At 46.4% G+C, this 22,579-nt stretch overlaps 1 protein-coding gene across 3 annotated transcripts in view; it reads right to left on the bottom strand.

Moving 5' to 3' along the window:
• The window catches only part of KIF2A (kinesin family member 2A), a 513,057-nt gene that overhangs the window by 385,808 nt on the left and 104,670 nt on the right, over positions 1 to 22,579 (bottom strand). For all 3 annotated transcript variants that reach the window (XM_078675133.1, XM_078675134.1, XM_078675135.1), the window contains exon 4: positions 4,844 to 4,898. In XM_078675133.1, the coding sequence (XP_078531259.1) occupies positions 4,844 to 4,898 (55 nt within the window). The remainder of the gene's footprint in view (positions 1 to 4,843; positions 4,899 to 22,579) is intronic.

The raw sequence follows: 22,579 nt of genomic DNA, 5'->3' as shown, positions 1-22,579 counted from the left end.
AGATGAGGAAGGGAAGACCGATTGCATGTGCAAAGTGTGGTCTCGAAAAGGCGACGGATGTTCATATGTTTCATCACTGCCCGGAAAACGGGAGGTTTTGGGCTGAAGTAGAAATGACACTTTCAGGTACTTTGGGACTACAAATTAAGGTAAGCCTTTCATTGATCATTTTGGAGTCAAGGAAGGAGTACTAGGAATTGCTACAGACCTGCTGATTCATGCAATTTTATTGGCCAGAAGAGAAATATGTCGTAACTGGGTGGGAGGAACCCCGCCCAAACATTCAGAGTAGCTAGGTTCCCTGTTTTATGTGTCTAGAATGGACTTATTAGGGAAAGACTACAAAAAGAAAAGATTCTGGGCCCGGTTACAAAATTGGGCTGGGGGTAGTGGAAAGTATTGGTTATTGAGGATGTAAGCGACTACAGCTTTGCCCAATGATTACACCTACATAACTCTCTGTTTTTGCTGCTATGTCTCTCCCCCTCGCTCTATATGATGCATCTGCCCTGAATCGGGCACTCTGAGAGATTTGTACCTGCAAGGAGAAAATGTTGATCTCTGATGCCCATCCGAGGTAGTCTCTCTCTCACACTTTTGGGGCTAAGATACTAGACATTAGAACCGGAGGGGAATGAGGACCAAAAAAAAGGAAAGTAAATGGAGTAAGCTCCTTGGTTCTTTTTTTTTATGGCGCCCTTTCTCTTGCTTTCTTGATTAAGAGGTATGTGACCTCTTGAGTCAGACACAGCTGTTCTTCTCTGGAGATAGCTTTCAAAAAAACTTCCAAAAACATAGACTATGTGCAATAACCATTTTTTATATGTTAAATATTCAATTGTCAGAGGTCATTTTCTTCTGGGTGAAACCTCCGATTTTGTCTCCTAGAGCGGTTTTGTTTAAGAGGACATCTGTTGGCAAGTCAGATGCTGCTGGGTTCCATCCCCCGCGGGTCGGTACTTCTTCATTTCCCACAATAGATGCAGCTCGATGGAGTTGTTTACTGCCAGTGAGATGGTTTGCTGTGCATACAAATTTGTGGTGAGAAGGTGGTGTGTGATGTAGAAGGTTGTAAACCTCCCCTTGAGGGCATTCTCTTCCTGGGTGTAATACCGCCTTACAAAGACCTCTGAACTTCAAGGCAACCAAAGCCTTAGCGGTTATGTTGTCCTTCACACGTTGAAGCATGTTGCAGCCAAAGTGGCTCTCACCATGAAATGCAAAAATTTACATTTATGATTGACACTTGCACCTTAAAGCACCTTAAGTCAGACGTGTCTTGCGAGATTTGTTGCCGCTTGCAATGGTATACTGGCTGTATCTGCAGCATCAAGTGGCGACATTAGGCAGATGCTGGCAAAGTTTTTGTCATCCTGAATGAAAGTCTTTGCTTTCTTACTGTATTACTCAAGGAAATGCTGCATCAGGTCCTTAGTTTTGTCCCACTATTGCTGGTCATATATGTTTAGCAGCATATTAGAGTTGACTATGTGCAACTGCGCTGGTGCTGATCTTGTCATTTTTCAGGCCCACCATGTCCACTTGTTTGCTCTCTTTTTCACAAGGAGGCAGACTGCAGTTGGTGAGTTTACTCTTTTACGAGTGGTTGTGACTACGAGTGAGTAAACAGCCACACTGCCCTTTATTTAAAGTGGCCCCAGGGTACAGTACCAGTCTTTCCTTTCTACCCTTAGTGTTAGCACATTTGCTGTAGTTGGCCCTCTGAAGGCCTTCTGTTCGTGCTCAGACACTGGGCACCTTGGGCAGGCACGGTTTCTTTTTCTGCGAGAGCAGTAGCTTTTCAACAGGGAAATATGAATTGGCCTGCTCCTCTTCCAGCTGTATCCCTTAACTACCCTTTTTATCAGGACTATGTGCACAGCGATGACATTCGGTAGCAATGGCTTTGATGCGTAGGTATTGACACCTTTCTCAGTGGAATGATACTGCCACACCTCTGTAGCCTATCCTCTCAGTAAGATTTATGATCAAGTTGCACATCATCTGGTTCCTCTTTGTGGAGGAGTGTGGCTCAATGGTTAGAGTGGCAGACCCTGATGCAGAGTTCTGGCCAGGGACCAGGGTTCGCTTCCCGCCTCGGCGGGGTCTCGGGCTCAATTTCCTCAGACCTGTTAATTCTTGCCTCGGTGCCTATTCTAATCACAGGCCCCACGCTGCAACTCTGGGCAATAGCTTGCTTAGCCTCCACACCGGCCCAAACAGCGCTAAGGATGCCTGGCTTCACCCTGGGGGTGCCCAGGAGTGGACACTTCACAGGGAAATCCAGGAGGGGTTCCACAGCGGTATGAGTATCAGCGCCAGGAAGCCGAATAGGCGACACTGCAAGGTGACCGTCTGGTGACAGTGCGCTCTATAAGTACCATGACATTTACATTTGTATTCGAACAATTCCTCTTCTGACCCCCCCCACCCCCCACCCCTCCCCCCTGCTGCTCCTCCTGCCCCCCAGGCTCTAATATGGTTGGAGGTTATAACTCAGTGGGTTCCCATTTGCTAGTCCTTTCCCTTGATGATTTATAGAGCATTCATAATGTTTTCATGGAGTCATACTTCTTCCTCTTCCTCAGTAGGGCCTAAATCTCAGCCTTGAGGCTCTGCTTCTTCCTCTCAACATTGAGAGCCTGTTCCTCAGCATTGCAGACTTACTTTTAGGCACTCATTATCCCTCCCGCGATTTCAATCACCTTTCGGAGCGGAAGCCAGTTCCGAGGGTTTGTCTCAGACAGGGTCTTCTACTGTGGGACTAATTTTGCCTTTGCCTGCCCTTTGATCGCCTCTGTGTTTTCGGGTGTAGATGTAGACTTTTCATGCTTAGAGTTCAAAGATTTCTGTTAAGCTGTGCCCTTAAAGTGTTACCAGGCACTTCTTGTTCTCAACCTCTTTTGAAATTATCGTCGGCATCTCCTCTATCGACCTTGATGACTTCTTCGGTGTTGGAAACGTCCAATTGTGCCAGTAAGGTTTCTTCATCGCCATGTTTGTACTGGGATTGCACCACCTCTGTTTTTGCTCAACTTCGTAGTCTGAAGCTGGAATTTGTCTATGCATTACACCCCAGCAACTTGTTGTCCTTCGACAGATAACAGTTGCACACATTTTGGCTATACTTCCATGCAAACTTGTGGCAGTTGAGGCAACATCTAAATCGGGTGTGCTCAATTTGCCATACTCATTCTCTATCCTACATGGTCAAGGTGTCGTTTGGAAACTCTCCCAACGAGTTTAGTATTTTTTAGTGCTTTGGTGATCTTGCTCAACATCTGTTGGCAGTACTATTGAAATTCTCCAACTTTTGGTGACTTCTTGAATCTTTTTGTGAAAAATACTGTTTTATTCCCTTCTTGAACTCTGGAGTGCTCAGCTGTGCTTCCAGACCCAACGGCGGGAAAAGGAATTTGAGAATGGCAAGCATAGGAGGCTTCCAGATGTAGATCTGCTGTCTCACAAGGAGACAGAGACAGGGACAGAGAGACAGGAATAGAGAGACAGGGACAGAGAGAGAAGAGAGAGTGGAGAGAGAGAGGAGAGAGAGAGAGGAGAGAGAGAGGAGAGAGAGAGGAGAGAGAGAGGAGAGAGAGGGGAGAGAGGGGAGAGGGGAGAGAGAGACTAAAAAATACAATTTGGTACCTAAATGCTAGATGGCGAAATAATGCACAATATGTTTATCATAAAAAGATTCAAGCAGCAAATCTGGACTGTGGTGAAGTTAAAATAAGAGACTAACATTCACACCTTTTTGAAGTGTACACATTTTCCCATACCGTTGTGTTAATTCGACTTGTGATACATTGAGACCTGCTGCATGCCCTTTCAGTCAAAGGATTATCAACATCCAGATTTATTAAGTCCTCCAAACATACTTGTTATTCTGCTCAATTTGAACATATTTTTCATCACCGGATATCCGTCACTGGTCCTGCAGATTATTAGTAGTCCAACTTCTAATTTGGAAACATTTGAAGACAGCATCCATGAGATTACTATTAGAAGAGGACAGTACTTTTTTGACAGGGGGGTCAAACCGATGTTTTCTGTAAAAGTGAACTTAAATGACATTGAATATAACTGTCATCTGATTATCTGAGTGATAATGCTGTCTCCTATGGGCATTTTTTATTTAAACAATTATGGTCTTTTTTCTCCGTTATTCATGAACAGGGGAATTTCTCAAAGAAATCCCATAAGGAAGAACAGTTTGTGTGAGATACAAAGCAAGCTAAAAAGGTTTTAGAGCATCAGTTTGCAAAATAAAGTATGCATAACAATACAGCCTTGATGTTCTCTAGAAGCATGCAAAATAAGGATGGGTGGAAGGAGAGCCTTCTCTAGAGATGCAGAATAGGAGCACATTTCAACTACTGTGTGAACTTCCACATTCCCGTTTACCACTCCCTTACCCCATCTGAAAGTCATGCGCCTTTACGTCCAAGAGAGGAACTAGTTGCTAGATAAGGAGAACAGCCATACATCCAATAAACTGGACTCAAATGACATTCAACCTTTGAGGCCATAAGGAGAGACTGGACATTTCTGTGCTCTTAAATAGAAAGTTTAAAGCACTACAATCCAATCCAGACTGGCTAAATGAAATGCTGGGGAGCACATCTGTTCCTCTTCGAGCGAAATGAAATGCCCACATCTAGTGCTACGGCTACATATAAACCATGATCAACAAAATGACAAATGCCCTAATAACAACTATCAAGAAGGTCTACTTCAACATAATGCAATACTGCTCGTTTGTCCCTTAACAAAAATATTCGTAATTACAGGAGGAAAGGATATTTTGTTTCAAGACTAGCATTAATATTTTATCACTTACCTCGATTGTCTCTAGCAGGAGTTTCATTCTTAATGGGAGCTACTGTTCTTCGATTCTACAGAAACAAATAGACAATGAATCGTTCAATTCTATTGTATCAACATAGAATCTTCATACACTTGGATTTAAAAAACGTTAATTCTGTTCTAGAAAGGCACGTGCACTATTCAGCAGGTGATGCAGAATCCTGGCCAGCTTTTTAGGTCTCGTGGCGTTAACCGCGCGAAGCGCGGTCTCGCCAGAGACCTTTAGTTAGCGAGTCTGCTTTCCAGGAGACAAGACTGGCCACGCGCATGTGAAAGAGTAGGAATTGAGCGGGCCACGCGCACGCGAACGCGCGTTCCTTTGAGCAGCCTATGGTTCCCTTCCAATGCGTGCTTAGAGAGACAGTGCTTTCACTTTGTTTAAGTTTTGTTTTTACTGCTGTCCAGATGGCTCTGGGAGTGCACGGTTCGAGCGACAGTGTTGCCAGCTTTCATTTTCTTTGCACACACGCAGAGACATATACATACGCACACACATTAGCGCACATACACGCACGCATACACACGAGCGCACAGAGACACACCCCCCCACCGCACACACACAAGAGCGCGCGCACACACACACAAGTGCACACACACACACCAGCGCACAGAGACACCCCACTCCCCCGCTGCCACCCCCCCCACTTCAAGTAAGCCCCACTCACCTCACTCCGGACTTCAGCCGCCACCGCGGGGCTCTCCCTCGGGCATGGGAGCCCCGCGTCACCACTGCTCCTCTGGCCTGGCACTCCGCGGGCTTCCAGCAGAAACGGAAGTCCCGCCCCATGGCAGGTTTTGGCAGTGCACGCGCACGTCTATTCCTGCTTCCGCTCATTCCGCTCTCTCGCCCTGGGGTCGCATATCTGGTATGGGTTTTACCTTTTTTTTAAAATAGCGATCGTTTTTTTGTTATTGTTATTTATGTAATGCGAATTTGTATAGCGCGAACTTTACCCGAAGGTGTTGCTCGTTATTGCTGGTTTGGCCCCAGAACAGCCTGATATGGGGACATCTTTTTCCGACTGCTGAACACTTTGTACGTTGTGGGCTGAACTCTCCTCACGACCCATGTGATGCTTCCCGAGGGCTCCTACTGCGGGGCAACAGGTGGAAGAGAGCCCGTGAGAGTGAATCGGCGTCCGGCCTGTACTGCATGGATCCTCTCCCGAGCTTAGTCCCGAGCTTAGACTTAAACATGCAGCTGAGGCAGCAAAGTCTTTACATTGAGAAACTTCACTGCATTTATCCAGCCAGGTTGCCCCCAGTAAAAAGAAGGAAGCACCGTAACAGCTGTGAGCCCGTGCCTAAGGTGCATCATCAGAGCTGTGTGAATAATAACTGTCAGCCCCGTGCGTGAGTTGCATCATCAGAGCTGTGTGAATAATAACAGCTGTGAGCCCGTGCCTAAGGTGCATCAGAGCTGTGTAAATAGTAACTGCGTCAGCTCCGTGCATGAGGTGCATCATCAGAGCTGTGTGAATAATAACAGCTGTGAGCCCGTGCCTAAGGTGCATCATCAGAGCTGTGTGAATGATAACTGCGTCAGCCCCGTGCGTGAGGTGCATCATCAGAGCTGTGTGAATAATAACAGCTGTGAGCCCGTGCCTAAGGTGCATCATAGCTGTGTAAATAATAAGTGCATCAGCCTCGTGCGTGAGGTGCACTATCAGAGCTGTGTGAATAACAGCTGTGAGCCCGTGCCTAAGGTGCATCATCAGAGCTGTGTGAATAATAGCTGCGTCAGCTCCGTGCGTGAGGTGCATCATCAGAGCTGTGTGAATAATAGCTGTGAACCCGTGCTGGAGGTGCATCATCAGAGCTGTGTGAATAATAACAGCTGTGAGCCCGTGCCTAAGGTGCATCAGAACTGTGTGATAACTGCGTCAGCCCCGTGCGTGAGGTTTATCATCAGAGCTGTGTGAATAATAACAGCTGTGAGCCCGTGCCTGAGGTGCATCATCAAAGATGTGTAAATAATAACTGCGGCAGCCCTGTGCGTGATGTGCACCATCAGAGCTGTGTGAATAATAACTGCGGCAGCCCTGTGCGTGAGGTGCATCATCCACATTGCTCAGGTCACCAAAATTCCTGCACTCTCTACCACACTGCTTTCAAAAACAGCATACTGTTGCACACACTCGCACTGCTCACCAATTCAAAGTTTGCTAAAAATGTTATGCACCGCATTGTCATACACAATGCCAATAACTCAAACTTTAATGCTGCGAGACCTATTGCATTGTAAATGCTTGTTATACAGTTGGTCCTGACTAGGTTGCAGTAACTTTCACGGACAACATATAAAAAGGGACGTCTCATTTATCCAGTTCTGAAACTGTTCCTTTATCGCCCTCTGCCTAAAACAGGGAATGTGTATACATAAATAAAAGGATTACGTTATTTACCCTTTAAGCATCCGTTTGTGGCATGTAGTGCTGTAGATTCACATGGTTTGCATACTCCTGCCACCTAGAGTTGGGTTTGAACTTGTACACGTTGTTTTTCTTCGAATAAGTTTTTCGGGTCACGAAGTATGAGGACTCCTGCTCTCGGTGATACTGTGCATGGGAATCGACTCCTTTGTTAGACTGTATCCCTACAGGAAAGTGCCACAGGAGTATAAGGAAAGTATAAAAAAATAGAGATGTCCATGTTAAAATTTGAATGTATCAGAGAGATGTGTCAAAGCAGAACTACAACGGCCACAAGCATCCGGGGATAGGGAGGGCGCAAGTGAATCTACAGCACTACATTCCGTGAACATATGCTTACAGGGTAAGTAAGGACCTGTTCAATGGCATGTGTGGCTGTAGATATGCATGCTCTGCATAGACAGTAAGGCAGTCCCTCCTTAGAAGCGGTGGCTAGCGTTTGGAAGTTGCAGTAGTTTGAAAAAGGGTACCTAGCACTACCTGACCTACATTAGCTTGCTGGCATGCTAAAACATCCACACAGCAGTCTTTAGTAAAGGAGTGTGGCACAGACCATGTAGCTGCTTTACAAATATCAGCTATTGGGATATTACCTAAAATGGCCATAGTTGCTTCTTTATTATGAGGGGAGTGTGCTCTGGGAGTTACGTGCACACGACTTGGCTTTTATGTAACAAGTTTGTATGCATTGCACTACCAATCTAGCTATGCCTGATTTGGATATGGGGCTGCCTTTATGAGGTGAAGAAAAGGCTACAATGAGTTGTTTTGCTGAAGGTTTTAGTTCTATCTATGTAGATCATGAGCGCTCTTTTAACATCCAAAGTGTTGAGAGCTCTTTCTGCAACAGAACCAAGTTTAGGAAAAAACACAGGAAGCACAATCGATTGATTGAGGTGAAACTGGGAGAATACTTTAGGTAGGAATTTAGGATTAGTATGGAGAACCAGTTTGTCTTTATGTATTTGAAAGAAAGTTTCTTCGAAGGTTAATGCCTGGAGCGAACACTTCTGACCAGCAACCAAGAATGCTACTTTCCATGATAGAAATTGAAGACAGCATGACGTGTAAAGGCTCAGAAAGAGGACCCATGAGCCTAGTGAGTTCCAAAGGGCAGCTGGAAGTACATGAGTAAGAATAACTCATTTGAGCCCTTTCATGAATGCCTTAATGACTGGAATCCTGAAGAGGGATAGTTGTTGTCTATTTTGGAGATAGGCAGCTATGGAAGCAAGTTTCAACCTAATGGAAGTACAAGATAGATTTTTGTAAATGTAGCAAAAAACAAATAATGTCATTTACTATGGATTTAATGGGATTTTTTTGTTTAGGTTGACAGAGCAAACAAAACATTTCCATTTTACAGCATAACCAGCTCTCTCTAGTTGTGGGTCGGCGTGCTTGTTTAAGAAAGTCCATACATTCTGTTGGTAAATTCAAGTAACTAAACTGTAAACCTCAGGAACCAGATCGCTAATTTGAGCATCTTGGGGTCAGGGTGTCTAATTTGTCCACGATCCAGAGTGAGACGGTCCAGCTTGTTGGGTAGTTTTTCGTGTGGGACTACTGAAAAATCTAGTAAAGATGTGAACCAGGGTTGCGGTGCCCAGGTGAGAGCTACAAGGATCTTGTTTAGTGATGTTTGCCTGAGTTTCAAAACCAGAAATGGAACGAGAGGGAGAGTTGGAAAAGCATAAGCAAATCCCCTACTCATCAACAGGGGTTTGTCCAGGGATAGGGGGTGTGGGAACCTGGAGGCAAAGTTTGGGCATTTTGCAGTTTTGGCTGTGGCGAATAAGTCTATCTGAGGGAGACCCCCCACTCTTGAAAGTAGGGAAGGCAAACTTGTGGACGGATTCCCATGCGTGGGTTTGTTGGTGCATCCTTCTGAGCAGGTCCAGAAGAATGCGGTCTGTTTCCAGCAGATATTAATCCAAGAGATGAATGTGATGGTGAAGAGCCCAAATCCATATGGTCTGAGCGAGGTGTGACAGTTGAGATGACTGGGTCTTCCCCTATTTTTGTACGCAGTACATGGTTGTCATATTGTCTGTCCAAACTAAGACGAGGAAGGAACGCTTTGAGTACTAGGAAGACTGCCTGAAGTTCCAAGTATGTGAGTGAATGGATTGTTATTTGGTATCCCACCAGCCTTGTATTATACCTGTTTCTGATGAGTCTGTGGTTAAAATGATGAAACATTTGGTCTAAAAAAGACCGCCCCTCCAACATATTGTTGGGATCCTCCATTGTAGAGAACAGTGAGTGTGGTGGTCTATAAACACTGATCCTGGAGGTGACCCTGTGCTTGAGCCCCTGGCAGTGAACGCATGTGTAGTCTTGGGTGTGGAACTATGGCAAATCAAGATGTCATCCTTCCCAGTAGACATGCGGCATGACAGTCCAAAACTGTTAGTGTTTTGTTTGGGTGGAACGGAGATAGAATGGTTTGAAAATTCTGTATAAAAGCTGGATTGGGAGGGGGGGGGGCGCTAGAGAGCCCGGAGCAAGATGGCCGCACTTTAGTGCTGCTCTGCCGGTCCAGACATCTATCAACATAATATCCTGATTGACTGCCACCATCGGGAGCTTCCAAACTCAGATTCATAACCCTTAACCCCTATGGATTATTTTCATACCTTTTCATTGCAGATTGGTGACCCGTGGCCGTGCTTTTACCTTCTGTGGGGTTCTGGTGCGAAATGGCGGCTCCGCTGTTTACTTTCTAACTGCCTGCCTGCTGTGGACTTCTCTGCTGAGGTCTGTCGCTGCCTGCCAGGTTGCCCTATGCGGCATTGCGGAGTGGTGGCTTGACCGCTCTGATTGCAGCGGGCTTCCGAGACGCTGTGGATACCTGGAGCCTGCGGAACTGCGGCGTGAAGGTAGGTCGCCCGCCTCCCGCTGTGGTGTGCGATAGCGGTCCCTGGCGGGGGACGGAGTGTCTTTGCCAGCGACCGGAGGATCCTACCTGTTTTACACGGTAATCGCTGCGCGGCCTTGGCTGCTGTGTCACTCTCCCTCCGGCCGCGGCTGCTGCTCTGCTCCCCTGACCCTCCATTGTGCTCCGGTTAGGTGGCTGTCTCCGGGCGCAGCGGGGGCTGTTTCTTCTGCCGCCATATTTGCTGAACGCGTCCGCAGGTCTCTGGGTCTGATCTGCGGGGATCCGGCGCCTATTCTGTGCTGCGACATGATCGGCCTGGATGTAGTTTGCAATTAGCATATTGCTCACGCTCCGCGATTGCTTCTGCCAGCCTAGCTCCTCAACGGGGATTGCAATCATTTCCTCCACATTATCGGCAGTGCCTGCTGCGAGGCCTGAGCTGGGTGATTCTTGGAGATGACGCTGGGCGAGATTTGCTAACTCTAGTGCTTCATTGCGTAGTGCCCTGCTGCGAGCAGCTGGTGGTGTGAAATTGCTCCTCTATGGAATGTGGGCCTTATTGTGACTGTGATCCTGGCCAGCTGCCTATATTTGCTCAGATGCTCCCGGGTGTGCCTGTTTTGGACACTTGTATTGTACTACAGCCACTGGTCTCCCTTTAGTCATTGAACTTCTGACTGGGCCTAACCCTGTGTACCTAGGTGCACTGTATCTGGACGTAGTGCCCTGCTGCGTGGGGAGGAGATGAACCTTGCTTGTCGGCTGATTTGGCTACTTTACCCGCTTTACCATCACTGGCTCCTGATCACGGCTAGTGGACATCCCTGTCATCGTACTCAGCTGCCATTTCGTTGCACCCGCCCTCACAGTGTGCACTTGTCAGTCTTCCCACCCAATTATGGGGCGAACGGACAAACAACAGGGCAAATTAAACTTTGAATCTAAGAAAAACCCTAAATCCCATATCCCAATCGCATCTGATACTGAAATGGATCCTGAACCTGTTTCGGGCGCGAAGCTGGAGCGTTTGATGATGGCAATGCAACAGAGCCTTCACACCATCAACTCCAAAATTGATCACCTGAACCTGCGCCTGGACACAATGGCATCTAAGCTGGATAAACATGGTGCGCAACTTGCAGAGGAGGAGCAGCGCCTTTCCACTGCAGAGGACAGAGTTGAAGCAGTCAGCACCTCCTGCGCAAGTATGGAAAAGCTATTAGATGTCGTCAGAGCCAAAAATTAAGATATCGAGGCTTGGTCTCAAAGGAACAATTTACGAATAACTTGCATTTCGGAGACAATCGGACCTATGGAACTCTATGTGGAGATGCTTCTTACCTCTCTTCTGGGGGCAGAGCACTTTTCGAAAGTGCTCATTGTGGAAAGAGCTCATCGCTCCTTAGCTGCCCGACCTATTCCAGGAGCGTCGCCCTGACCCATCGCAGCCAGACTGCTAAACTATTGCGATCGGGACACTGCGCTAGACTGGCTAGAGAGAAGGGCAGCCTCAACTACCAGGGTATGAAAGTGGAACTGTTTCCTGATTTTACAGTGGCGGTGCAGCAGGCGCGCAGGGAATTCCACGCTGTGAAGAAAGAATTGCAGGCCTTGCGCATCCAATATGCAATGCTCTACCCTGCCCGCTTGCGTATCCAACATTATGGGAAAGCTCACATCTTCTCGACGCCCAAGGAGGTGCTTCAGTTTGTTCGCCAGGTGGAGCGGCGCTCGCCGAGAAGCGAAAAAGTTGGAAGCTCTGACTCTGAGGGTTTACTATGTGTGCCTGGTATCCTTCTGTGTCTTTTCTTATTGTTTTCTACCTCGGCTGCTGACAGCTAGCCCCCGCACACCGTACTGGGATGCCTAACGTTGTTTTGATGTATGATTCACGTATATTCTTGTATGCCGTTGCAGATGCCCTGTTTTTACTCTGCAGTGCTATTGTTGGTAGAGTCTGAGAACTGTTGGACTCTTAGCCGGTGTATGAGGGTAGTTACTAACTTTTTTTTTTCTCTTTTCGGAGTATGGAATTACTGTATTTGTCATGTGACTGTGATTGCGTAGCCTATCATTCTGTCTTGACCCACACTGTGCTTAGCGGGGTGCCATTGGCTACTAGTGCCTCACTATATGGGAGATCCCCACAAAGTTGTCCCTTCTGTTAGGACAAGTTTATGTGTCCAGATTGCAATGTTTTTTCTATCCAGCTCCTTATCACATGCTTTGTCAGCTGTGCAACATGTTCTGGGTTTTTTTATTTTCTGTTTTAAGTGGGTTTGTCACAGCGGGATTCCACTGATGGAGTGGGTGGGAGGGGTTGTTGGGGAACATTGTGTTATAGATAGTGCAGTGGCAGCATTCAGTGGTTACGGTATGGCAGTCTTGGGGGCACTTTACAGGTGCTATCACAGGTGTATGCGCTACAAGGGCGAATCATTACTGACTCCACTGGTAAGACGGTATCTTGGCTCAGCTGGAATGTTAGGGGGCTCAACAATCCGAAAAAAGTGCGCCAGGTGCTATCCTATCTGGACCGTCACCAAATCCAGATTGCCCTGCTGCAGGAAACACACCTCAATAAACAGACGGTGTCTGCTGTTGCTGCCAGATGGGCTGGGGTTAGGCTAGCTGCTTCTTATTCCTCTTATGCACGGGGGGTAAGGGTTCTGATTAAAAAAGGGACCCCTCTCTTGACAATCTCTGTAGAGGAAGATGATGGGAGATAAATAATAGTTCAGGGGACGCTCTATGGTACATTAATGGTAATACTAATTGTATATGGCCCTAACAGTGATGATCCTGCTTCCTATGACACACTCTGGGGAAGACTTTACAGTCTCCCCCCTTCCACCATTATATATGGGAGGGATTTTAACGTGACACTGGACCACAACATGGACAGAATGTCTATGACGGATTCGACTCCTAAGAAGGCGGCTGCTACTCCGCTGGACGGTATGCTGACATTTGGACTTCTAGATATCTGGCGGTTACGGCACCCTTGTCAAAAAGAAAGCACATCCAACTCCTATGCTCGTCAAGCGTGGTCCCGCATTGACTTTTGGTTAGTCACACAAGACCTTAGTGATTGGACAGTGCAGGTTGACCACCTACCCAGAACCTTATCTGATCACTCCCCCGTACTTCTTCGAATGGCCCTACTGGCTTATGTCTCCCCCCCTTTCCAATGGCGCTTACAGTCCTCCTCCCTGCTGGACCCAGTGTTCTGTGAAGGTGTTCGGGAGGCCATTACTGACTATTTTTCCCCACAATACTGGATCAGTTGACTCTGTGGGACGCTATGGGAGGCTTTTAAAGTGGTACAAAAGGGGGTGGTGATGGACGGAGCAGCTGAACCAATCAAACACTCACACCCAGTCAACAGATCTGGGTTTAATCCATCACCGTTCTTTAGCCCACTCTGCCACCCCAGTTCAGACATATGCAAATCAGTCTGACCCTGTGCCTCATGGGAACAGTCCAGCCCGAACTGCCAAGCCATGCCTTCCCTGGACCGGAAACAAGCTTCCCGTGCTCACTAAGCCACTATCAAGCTATCCTGGCTGAAGACGGCTGATAGCCAGAAACCGGTCCTAGGATGCTTGATTCCGGTCCAGGAAAGACAGGGCTTGGCAGTTCGGTCTTGACTGTTCCCATGAGGCACAGGGTCAAGACTGATTTGCATATGGCCATGTCTGAACTGGGGTGGCTTGGTGAGCAAAATAACGATGGATTAAACCCAGATCTGTGACTGGGGGTGAATGTTTTCCCATTGTGCAACATTACGTTTATCATTTTGTGTGTTTTGCTGTTCACCCTATGTGGGAAGGGTATGCCCAGACGTGGGTTACGTGCTCACTAAGCCACTGGAGTCAAGCTATCCTGGCTGAAGACGGCTCATAGCCAGAAACCGGTCCTAGGATGCTTGATTCCGGTCCAGGAAGGACATGGCTTGGCAGTTCGTTCTTGACTGTTCCCATGAGGCACAGGGTCAAGACTGATTTGCATATGGCCATGTCTGAACTGGGGTGGCTTGGTGAGCAAAATAACGATGGATTAAACCAAGATCTGTGACTGGGGGTGAATGTTTTGCCATTGTGCAACATTCCGTCTGTCATCTTGTGTGTTAGGCTTTTAAAGTGACCATACATGGAGCTTGTATTGGTCTCCAGGCTGGGGTTTGAGGAAAATTGAATTTTGCCTTGTCATGTGTGCCTACGTGTTCCCCCATTATATGTTATATGTGCATGATCGATATGCATATGTTCCCCCTTGACCGAATAAAGACGCAATTATAGTTGTGTCCAACGTTAGTATGCCAGTTTCCTGTCCTCGTGAAAACAACGAGTATTAGGCCTATGTTGCCAACGTTTTACATTATGCACGTTAGACTTATCGAATTGTCCCCGTTTCTAGGCCTCATAAGGGCCCGGACACCAGATTCGAGTCTCCAGTCTCCTGAACCCACTCCGAGGAGCGATGCAGCCCCTCCCGCATCCCTGACCCTTCGCTTACTTCTTGCCGCGCAGCGCGGTGCCCGGCCTGGCCTGCCTGCCTGTCTGCCAAGAATATGTTATGCCTACAGTTATCAGTTCAGCTCTCCGTCTTCACATTCCTAAGCTAACGAACCGCATAAACATTTTCAGCTATAGTCTAGTCGACCTGTCTCCATGCAAGTGAATTACTGAATTAGTATCCATAGAAGATTCATAGCACACGCAATACATGAAGAATATATGCATGCACCAGCCTTAGTGTCAAGTAGCCTTTGCTCTGATGACTTTTAGATTCTATCAACATGTTCTCCAAACACCAGATACCAGATATGCTATAGGTACATGTCGTCCTGACATCTCAGACTTTAGTCTCCTCTTCTAGTGCAGAAGTCAGAGCCCCCAGCTCTCCCTAGTTACACGTCATGGCCCGTTTGCGCGCACCAGTAGGTTAAAGGTTCCAGCTGCCCAGGTAGCCCCCTCCATGTATCCACCCATTTATGACCCTTCTGTGACGTTTTCATCACATGTCTACGTACACGCCTTCTTTGTACGCCTATTTGTTCTTATCTTACGTTTGTCACTTGTTACGCCTACTGTATTCAATGTAATTGTACTGTTTTACTATATATATCATGTACTGTTAATGAGACGTTGCAGCTGCCATTCCATGCCAATCTATTTCAGGCTGTTCCGATCCTGTCCCTTCCCTTATGCCTGATTAAAGCCTGTTCGACTCAGATACCCCGGATCCTGCCTCTTATTTATTGAGCTATCTGTTTTATTTTATGCATAGAAAAATAGTACCGGTAATTAATTATTTATTTACCACATAATGGCGCCCGAACAGGGACGAGCCCCTTCCCCACGCGCCGGCGATGTAACGCAGGCCCCCTGACCCTTCTACAGCCGTGACGGAACCTCTACTGCGCACCGGCAGATATTTCTGCTCAAGTCTCCCTCAGGCCCACGGAGGAGACGGAGACTGCGGTCCGGCATCCAGACGAGGCGGTGAGGAATGCGGTTCGTCCCGACCAGAGCCCAAGCCGAGAGAGCAAGGTCCGAGGTATCCGGAGGCCCACCTGTTTCTGAAGCCCGAAGTTCGTAGTGCGTAGTAGTAACCAGACGTCGTAGCAGTCCAGTCCAGTCCGAGGCCTTCAAGTTTTGCTTCCCGGTGAGTACCGTTGCTGGGGGAGTATCTAGACGGGGTCATTAGTTTGTCTCCGGTCCGATGGGTTTGGGTACACAGATCCAGTCCGACGTGTCCATCTAGGTGGATACGGTATGACGTGTCTCTTTATGAGACCGGTATGTTCTGTACTGTTTTAGCAGTGCATCTAGTAATTCTAGTAAGTCCGTTTCTCGAGAAATTCAAGTGTTAAGTTTTTCAGTGTATTTGGTAGTATTCTGTTCGAAATGTTATTAATGTATTTCTATGTCGTGGTATGAGTGATTTGTTTGCCATTTCATTACTGTGATTATTGTGTATTGTGTTTAATTCAAGTACGACTCAAATATGCCTCTGTTTTCAAAGTTACGTCAGATAAAAACCAGAAAAGGGTTACTCGAAGAAGCAGTTCCTGTCCCTCCTAGGGACAGTCCTGGACACTTTATGTATCACAAGCATGGCTTAGATGCCATATTATATCTAGACTTATGGGTGGATTATACAAAGAATCTTGAAGAGAAATATAGATGGCCTGTATCAGGTACATGGGATGCCGAGTGCATCATGCGAGTAGAAGAAGCATTATGGAAAAAGAAAGCCAGACAATCACAGAAAGATGCCATAGAATTATGGCGTAAAGAATCGCATAAAAGAACAGAGAAAGAATTCAGAAAAGCAGAATTAAGTAGAGAATCCTCAGAAAAAGCCCAAGAAAGGGAATTACTAGAAGAAGGTGAACGAGTTAGAGCAGAACAGTCAGACCGACAAAGAAATGCCCTAATTAAAGGTATGTATCCTCTTCTCGCCGAGGGTTTGCCGAAGGCGACCCCGGAAGCACCCCATAATTTACCGCCACCATCAGTCCCGACTAAGCTGCGTCATAAACCGACTGCAGCCGAAATTTTTCTTTCTTCCTATTTAGACGACACTGTCCCAGAATATGCTAATACAGATCCTACTCCGCCAGTCCAAGTTCAAGTCCAGCCTCCTGTTAATGTAATTCCTGTGCCTCCAGTCGTTGGTCCTGTCCATGCGCCAGCACCCCAGGATCAACCCACATTACGTATCCCTACTGTACCAGTCACGTTACCAGCACCCGCACATCCAGTATTAATTGACGATTCCAGTTCACGAGGGGCAGGGGGAGGTGCTCCTACCACCCGCCTCAAACAAAACGCCTGACGCTGAGAGATGCAGCGTTACAGCGTACGCCCAAAGTGGCTACGTATGAAGCCCTCAAGAAGTTCCTTACTGATTGTAGATATGATCCAGTACCAGGCGAAGATCACATGATATTATACTCCGTACGTTTACGTCGAGTTGCAAGCTTCTTGGTTACCATATCGAATATGGAACCACATCTAGACAGAATATACCATTTTATTCAAACAGGGGAGAATCCAGGAAGTATTCACGAAGCTATGGCACACAGGAAAGTCGAGACTCAAGGCATGATTTTGCAATTTCTGATAAATTGTTTAATAAGAGAACAGGACCGTCCTGATAAAAGTCCAGAAGAGATGAAAGTCCTGACAAAATGGAGTGACAATATAGCAGACGGAAAACACAACACACAAAACTGTATAGAAACTATGTACAGAAAGATCCGTAAAGAAATTCTAAGTATACACCAAAAGGAGAAAGCAAGAATAGTAGCCGAGAAAGAGAATGACTCTTCAAACGAAGAGGTAGACAGCGAGAATCCCGCCAGAATAGCGTATGCAGAACTAGACTTTCCGATAGACATTCACGCCTAGATTACAAGAAAGCTTTTCCTCCTTCCGTACCAGAACAGTGTTCTCTTGAACAAATATTCCAGGCTACAGATAAAATTCTGAAACTACGAATAGGTTATAGTGAACTTAGTACCATGCATGAACAAGAACTAGCCCGATCAGCAGTCCGATGGGTTAGTGATCCTGCCACGTTTCCAGACGAAATAGTGGCCCAAATGTTTCTGAAACTGCCCCCAGCCGAGCAGCGACTGGTGGGTATGTATATGATCCAGCACCTCATTACACTGTATGAGGATCAGCATTCTGATCCAGGTCCTTTACATGATGTACTGAACGAGTTACTCCTAAACCGATGGAAAGGTCTAGGTACCGATTTAATTAGCGTCATTTTAGAACAACGCCACAAATACAGAACGTTCCTGAATCCACATTTTGTTCCTGTTCCACCCCCAGTAAGAAAATCATTCTACATAGACAGACAGAATCCGTTACGAGAAGTGCATCCAGTTAAGGGAGAGGGAGGAAATCTCGAACGAGTATTTGTTTACACCCCTATCACGAAAATAGAACTTCTAGAAATGAAAAAGTTAATACCCTGTCACGATAAAGATCCAGCAGGGTTCCATCGAGAATTAAAGGACATGCTCCGTATGGGAGAATACACGTATCCTGATATAATTAAAATGTTAAAGGTCCTGTTGCCTGCGGGCATATATGAAAAACTCAAAGAAAAAGAATGGGAGGTGGGAGAGAAAAAGATAGATTGGACCGCGTTAGAGACCGAAGATAATGCACGAGTCCCAGGAACTGGTCTTGGGGATAAAGCCAAAGAATTACCCGAACTGTTAATACAGGTCTTGCCAAGATTACTAGCCACGAAAAAGGAAGATTGGGATGCCATCTCAGCCTGTAAACAGAAACAAGACGAAGACACTAGTGATTTCTATTCTAGATTTGAGAAATGTTTCATTATAAATAGCGGCCTGAAAACAAGTAGTGAATCGTATCCACATCTTTTTGTTACCAAACTAGTTGAGAATTCTTTACCGCAAGTTAAAAATAGAGTATTGAAAGTCGAAAGTACCTGGCAAGCTAATACTCCATCACAAATGCTCCAGATGCTACAGTATCACCAGAACAGAATCAGGGAAGAGCAGGAACACGAAAGGAGACGTATGAAAGATACGAAAATGAAAGTACTGGTTGCACAGTCTGTTCCACAAGACAGTCAGAAGAGGGGTCCGAGTCAAACTAGTCATTCTACAGCTCCTGTTAAAGGGACCTGCAATTACTGTAAACAGCCAGGTCATTACATAAACGAATGTGCAGTTCTGAAACACAACATAGCTACAGGTAAGACGAAAGAGAGACCACGTCCTCCTAGACAAGAACATGTTCCGCAGAATGCCCAGCCACCGCAGAACGCACAACAGACAGTTACAGTACCGCAGCCTATAGCTGCCACACAACACGTTACACAACAGATGTACCAGTACGCACAGTCAGATTATCCAGAATATCAGCAGTATTCATGAAACAGCCTAGAGAGGGAGGTTGGCTTGCCTCTCATCGAGGTTCCTGTAGATCAAGAGGGTCCCTATGTACACAGTCAAGTATTAGGGAAAGACAGAAAGTTTCTGATTGACACAGGGGCAAGTAGGACTACCATCAGTCATGACGAGGTTCCAGGGGCTCCACTCTCAGGCTCTAGAAATGTTTCCCTGGGATTTTCAGGAAAGCCTAATGTTAATGAAATATCGAAACCAGTATCCCTAGAAGTTGCTCCATTGTCCCGAACTACAGACTTGTTACTTACTAAATCCTGTCCTGAAAATTTACTTGGTATTAAGACATTGAAAGAATTAGGAGCAGTTATATGCTGTTCCCCAGAAGGTGTGAGATTGTTTTTACGTGATTTTAAAGGTCATTATGTATTGCGTGATTTTGATCCAAGATTACTGAATGTACCTCAGCATTTATGGGCGCAAGGTCCAACTGATGTAGGTTGTATGCACATTACACCCTATCGTGTCACTCTGAAACAAGGTGTTGTATTACCACGAATCCGACAGTACAAATTGCCACCTGAGGCTGTAGCAGCCTTATCCAAAATTATTGACGAGCTCATTGCTCAAGGAGTGGTTGTAGAAACTGACTCCAATGTATGTAATTCTCCTATCATTCCGATTCTTAAACGTACTGATCCCAATGCACCTCCAGTTTTTCGATTAGTGATTGACCTTCGAGAACTTAATAAATGTATCATACCCCAGTACCCAGTGGTTCCAGATATTTCTTCTCTATTAACTGCCATTGATTCCGAAGCTACGTTCTTTACTGTTATTGATCTCAAGAACGCATTCTTTAGTGTCCCCATTCATCCAGACAGCCAATTCCTTTTCGGTTTCTGTTTAAATGGAAGAAGCTATAAATTCACACGAGCTCCTCAAGGTTTCACAGAAAGTCCTAGCATTTACAGTCAAGCACTTAAAAGACAACTAGACAGTATTCACATGCCAGCTGACACTGCCCTGCTCCAGTATGTCGATGATCTATTAATCACAGCCCGTTCTGAACGTGACTGCGAACGTGCGTCACTTACAGTCTTGTATTTCCTGGCAGAGATGGGGCACAAGGTGTCCCTTTCGAAACTGCAATTTTGTGTCCAGCAAGTGGTGTACCTTGGACACTTACTGTCCAAGAGGGGTAGGCAGTTGACACCAGACCGTATCCAGTTAATAGCACATCTTCCACAGCCCAAGACTCAGAAGGAGGTACGAGCTTTTATCTGCCTCACTTCTTACTGCAGACAATGGATTCCTCAGTACGCATATCTAGCCAAGCCACTGATACAGTTAACGACACAGGAGGCAGCCACATCGACTGTCCTCCCTTGGACCCAAGAACATACACTTGTTTTCAATGAGTTAAAGAAAGCTTTATGCCAAGCACCTGTTCTAGCGACACCAAACTACAGTAAGCCTTTTACACTTTTTGTCACTGAACGTGATGGTACAGCATTATCTGTTCTCACACAAGATCAAGCAGGACAACACAAGCCTTGTGCTTATTTCTCTAGCACATTAGATTCGGTGGCCCAGGCTCTGCCTGCGTGCCTCAAGTCAGTTGCAGCCACAGCCCTAGCTATCAGACAAAGTGATTCCATAGTGTTAGGACACTCCCTGACAGTACAAGTTCCACACTCCGTGGAAGTTCTTTTGAACCGAACACAGACTCAGCACTTGACAATTGCACGTTTAACAGGTTATGAACTGACACTGTTTCAGCCACACATAGAAATCAGACGCTGCAACATTTTAAATCCCGCTACACTGTTACCCTCAGTTACTTCAAATCCTGCCACACATGACTGTGTGGAAGTTGTTAACACCATGACAAAGCCAAGACAAGACTTGACAGACATTGCATTATCTGACCCCGACCTGACACTTTATGTGGATGGTTCATGTATGAGGACAAGTACAGGAGAGTTCGTAGCCGCGTATGCAGTGACTACTGAAACTGAAGTTATAGAAACACATCGTATTGATACCCTGTCTGCTCAAGCAGCAGAGCTCATCGCTCTGACCCAAGCCTGCATACGAGCCAAGAACCTGAAAGTAAACATATACACAGATTCACGTTATGCATTCGGAGTCGTACACGACTTTGGAGTCCTCTGGCAAGAGAGAGGTTTCATGACTTCTCATGGAACCAAGATTCAGCATGGCCCCCTCATTCAAGCTCTGTTAGATGCAATACATTTACCGAAAGCCATTGCCATTATGAAGTGCAAAGCACATACGAAAGCCACTGACATCATTTCCCAGGGTAACGACCTGGCATATCGAACAGCCAAGCTTACAGCTCAGACTCCAGACATTCCAGTTAACACGACGCAGACAGACGTTCCAGTTCAGACGACTTGTATGACAGTTAAGGACCCCACACAAGACGTACTAGATATACAGTTACATGCTACCCCAGATTAAATCAAGAAATGGTCTGAACAAGGAGGGGTCCAGACAGATCAAGGATGGTTGACGAAGGGAAAAGCCACATGGTTTCTCCCCGACTCTATGGTTCAAGTTATTGTTAATACCGCACATAGTCCAGCACATTTAGGAGAAAAAGCCATGATAGACAGTATCAAGAATATTTGGTTTAACAAGCATTTACGAGCAGCAGCAAAACAGAAAGTACGTACCTGCATGATATGTTGTCAGTTCAATCCAGGTAAAGGTGTTCCGGTGGAACAAGGTGGATTCCATCCTCCTGACCACCCTTTTGAAGTCCTCCAGATGGATTATATTCAGATGGATCGATGCCGAGGTTTCAAGTATGTCCTCGTAGTAGTATGCGCTTTGTCCAGATGGACGGAAGCATATCCAGTCCCAGATTACACTGCCGCGACCACTGCCAGGCAGTTGGTTCGTGAGTATTTTCCTCGCTATGGTTTGCCCAGGGTCGTGTATTCAGATAACGGCCAGCCATTCTCATCCGAACTCATGAAACAAGTATCTCTTCTGTTAGGGTACCAGTGGAAGTTCCATTGTGTACGACATCCTGAAGCAGCTGGTCTCGTAGAGAGACATAATCAGACCCTGAAAATCCACATTGCAAAGGTATGCGCAGAGAAAGGCGTAGATTGGATGGTAGCACTGCCAGTCGCCCTTTTTTACATGAGAATGGTCGCTCACTCCCGTTCAGGTCTGTCCCCTTACGAGGTAGTTTTCGGTCGTCCCCCAAACATGTGGGGTACACCTAGGCCACGTACAATTACCGATGTTGACAGTAATATGCTGACAGATTACCTGGCTTCCTTGATGTCTGCACTACTCTCTTGTCGTTCACAGGTCGCCGCTGCCTTTCCAGACAACACTCAAGTGAAACCGCATGAGGTCATACCAGGCGACCTCGTTTTAATTAGGAACTTCGATCGTTTAAGTCCGCTGGAGCCCCGCTGGAAAGAACCAAAGCTCGTTCTGATGACAACA

The sequence above is a fragment of the Lissotriton helveticus genome, chromosome 2_1, assembly GCF_964261635.1.
Source record: "Lissotriton helveticus chromosome 2_1, aLisHel1.1, whole genome shotgun sequence".
Classification (NCBI taxonomy): domain Eukaryota; kingdom Metazoa; phylum Chordata; class Amphibia; order Caudata; family Salamandridae; genus Lissotriton; species Lissotriton helveticus.
The sequence above is the reverse complement of the archived record's forward strand: the minus strand, read 5'-3'. Positions and strand labels throughout refer to the sequence as shown.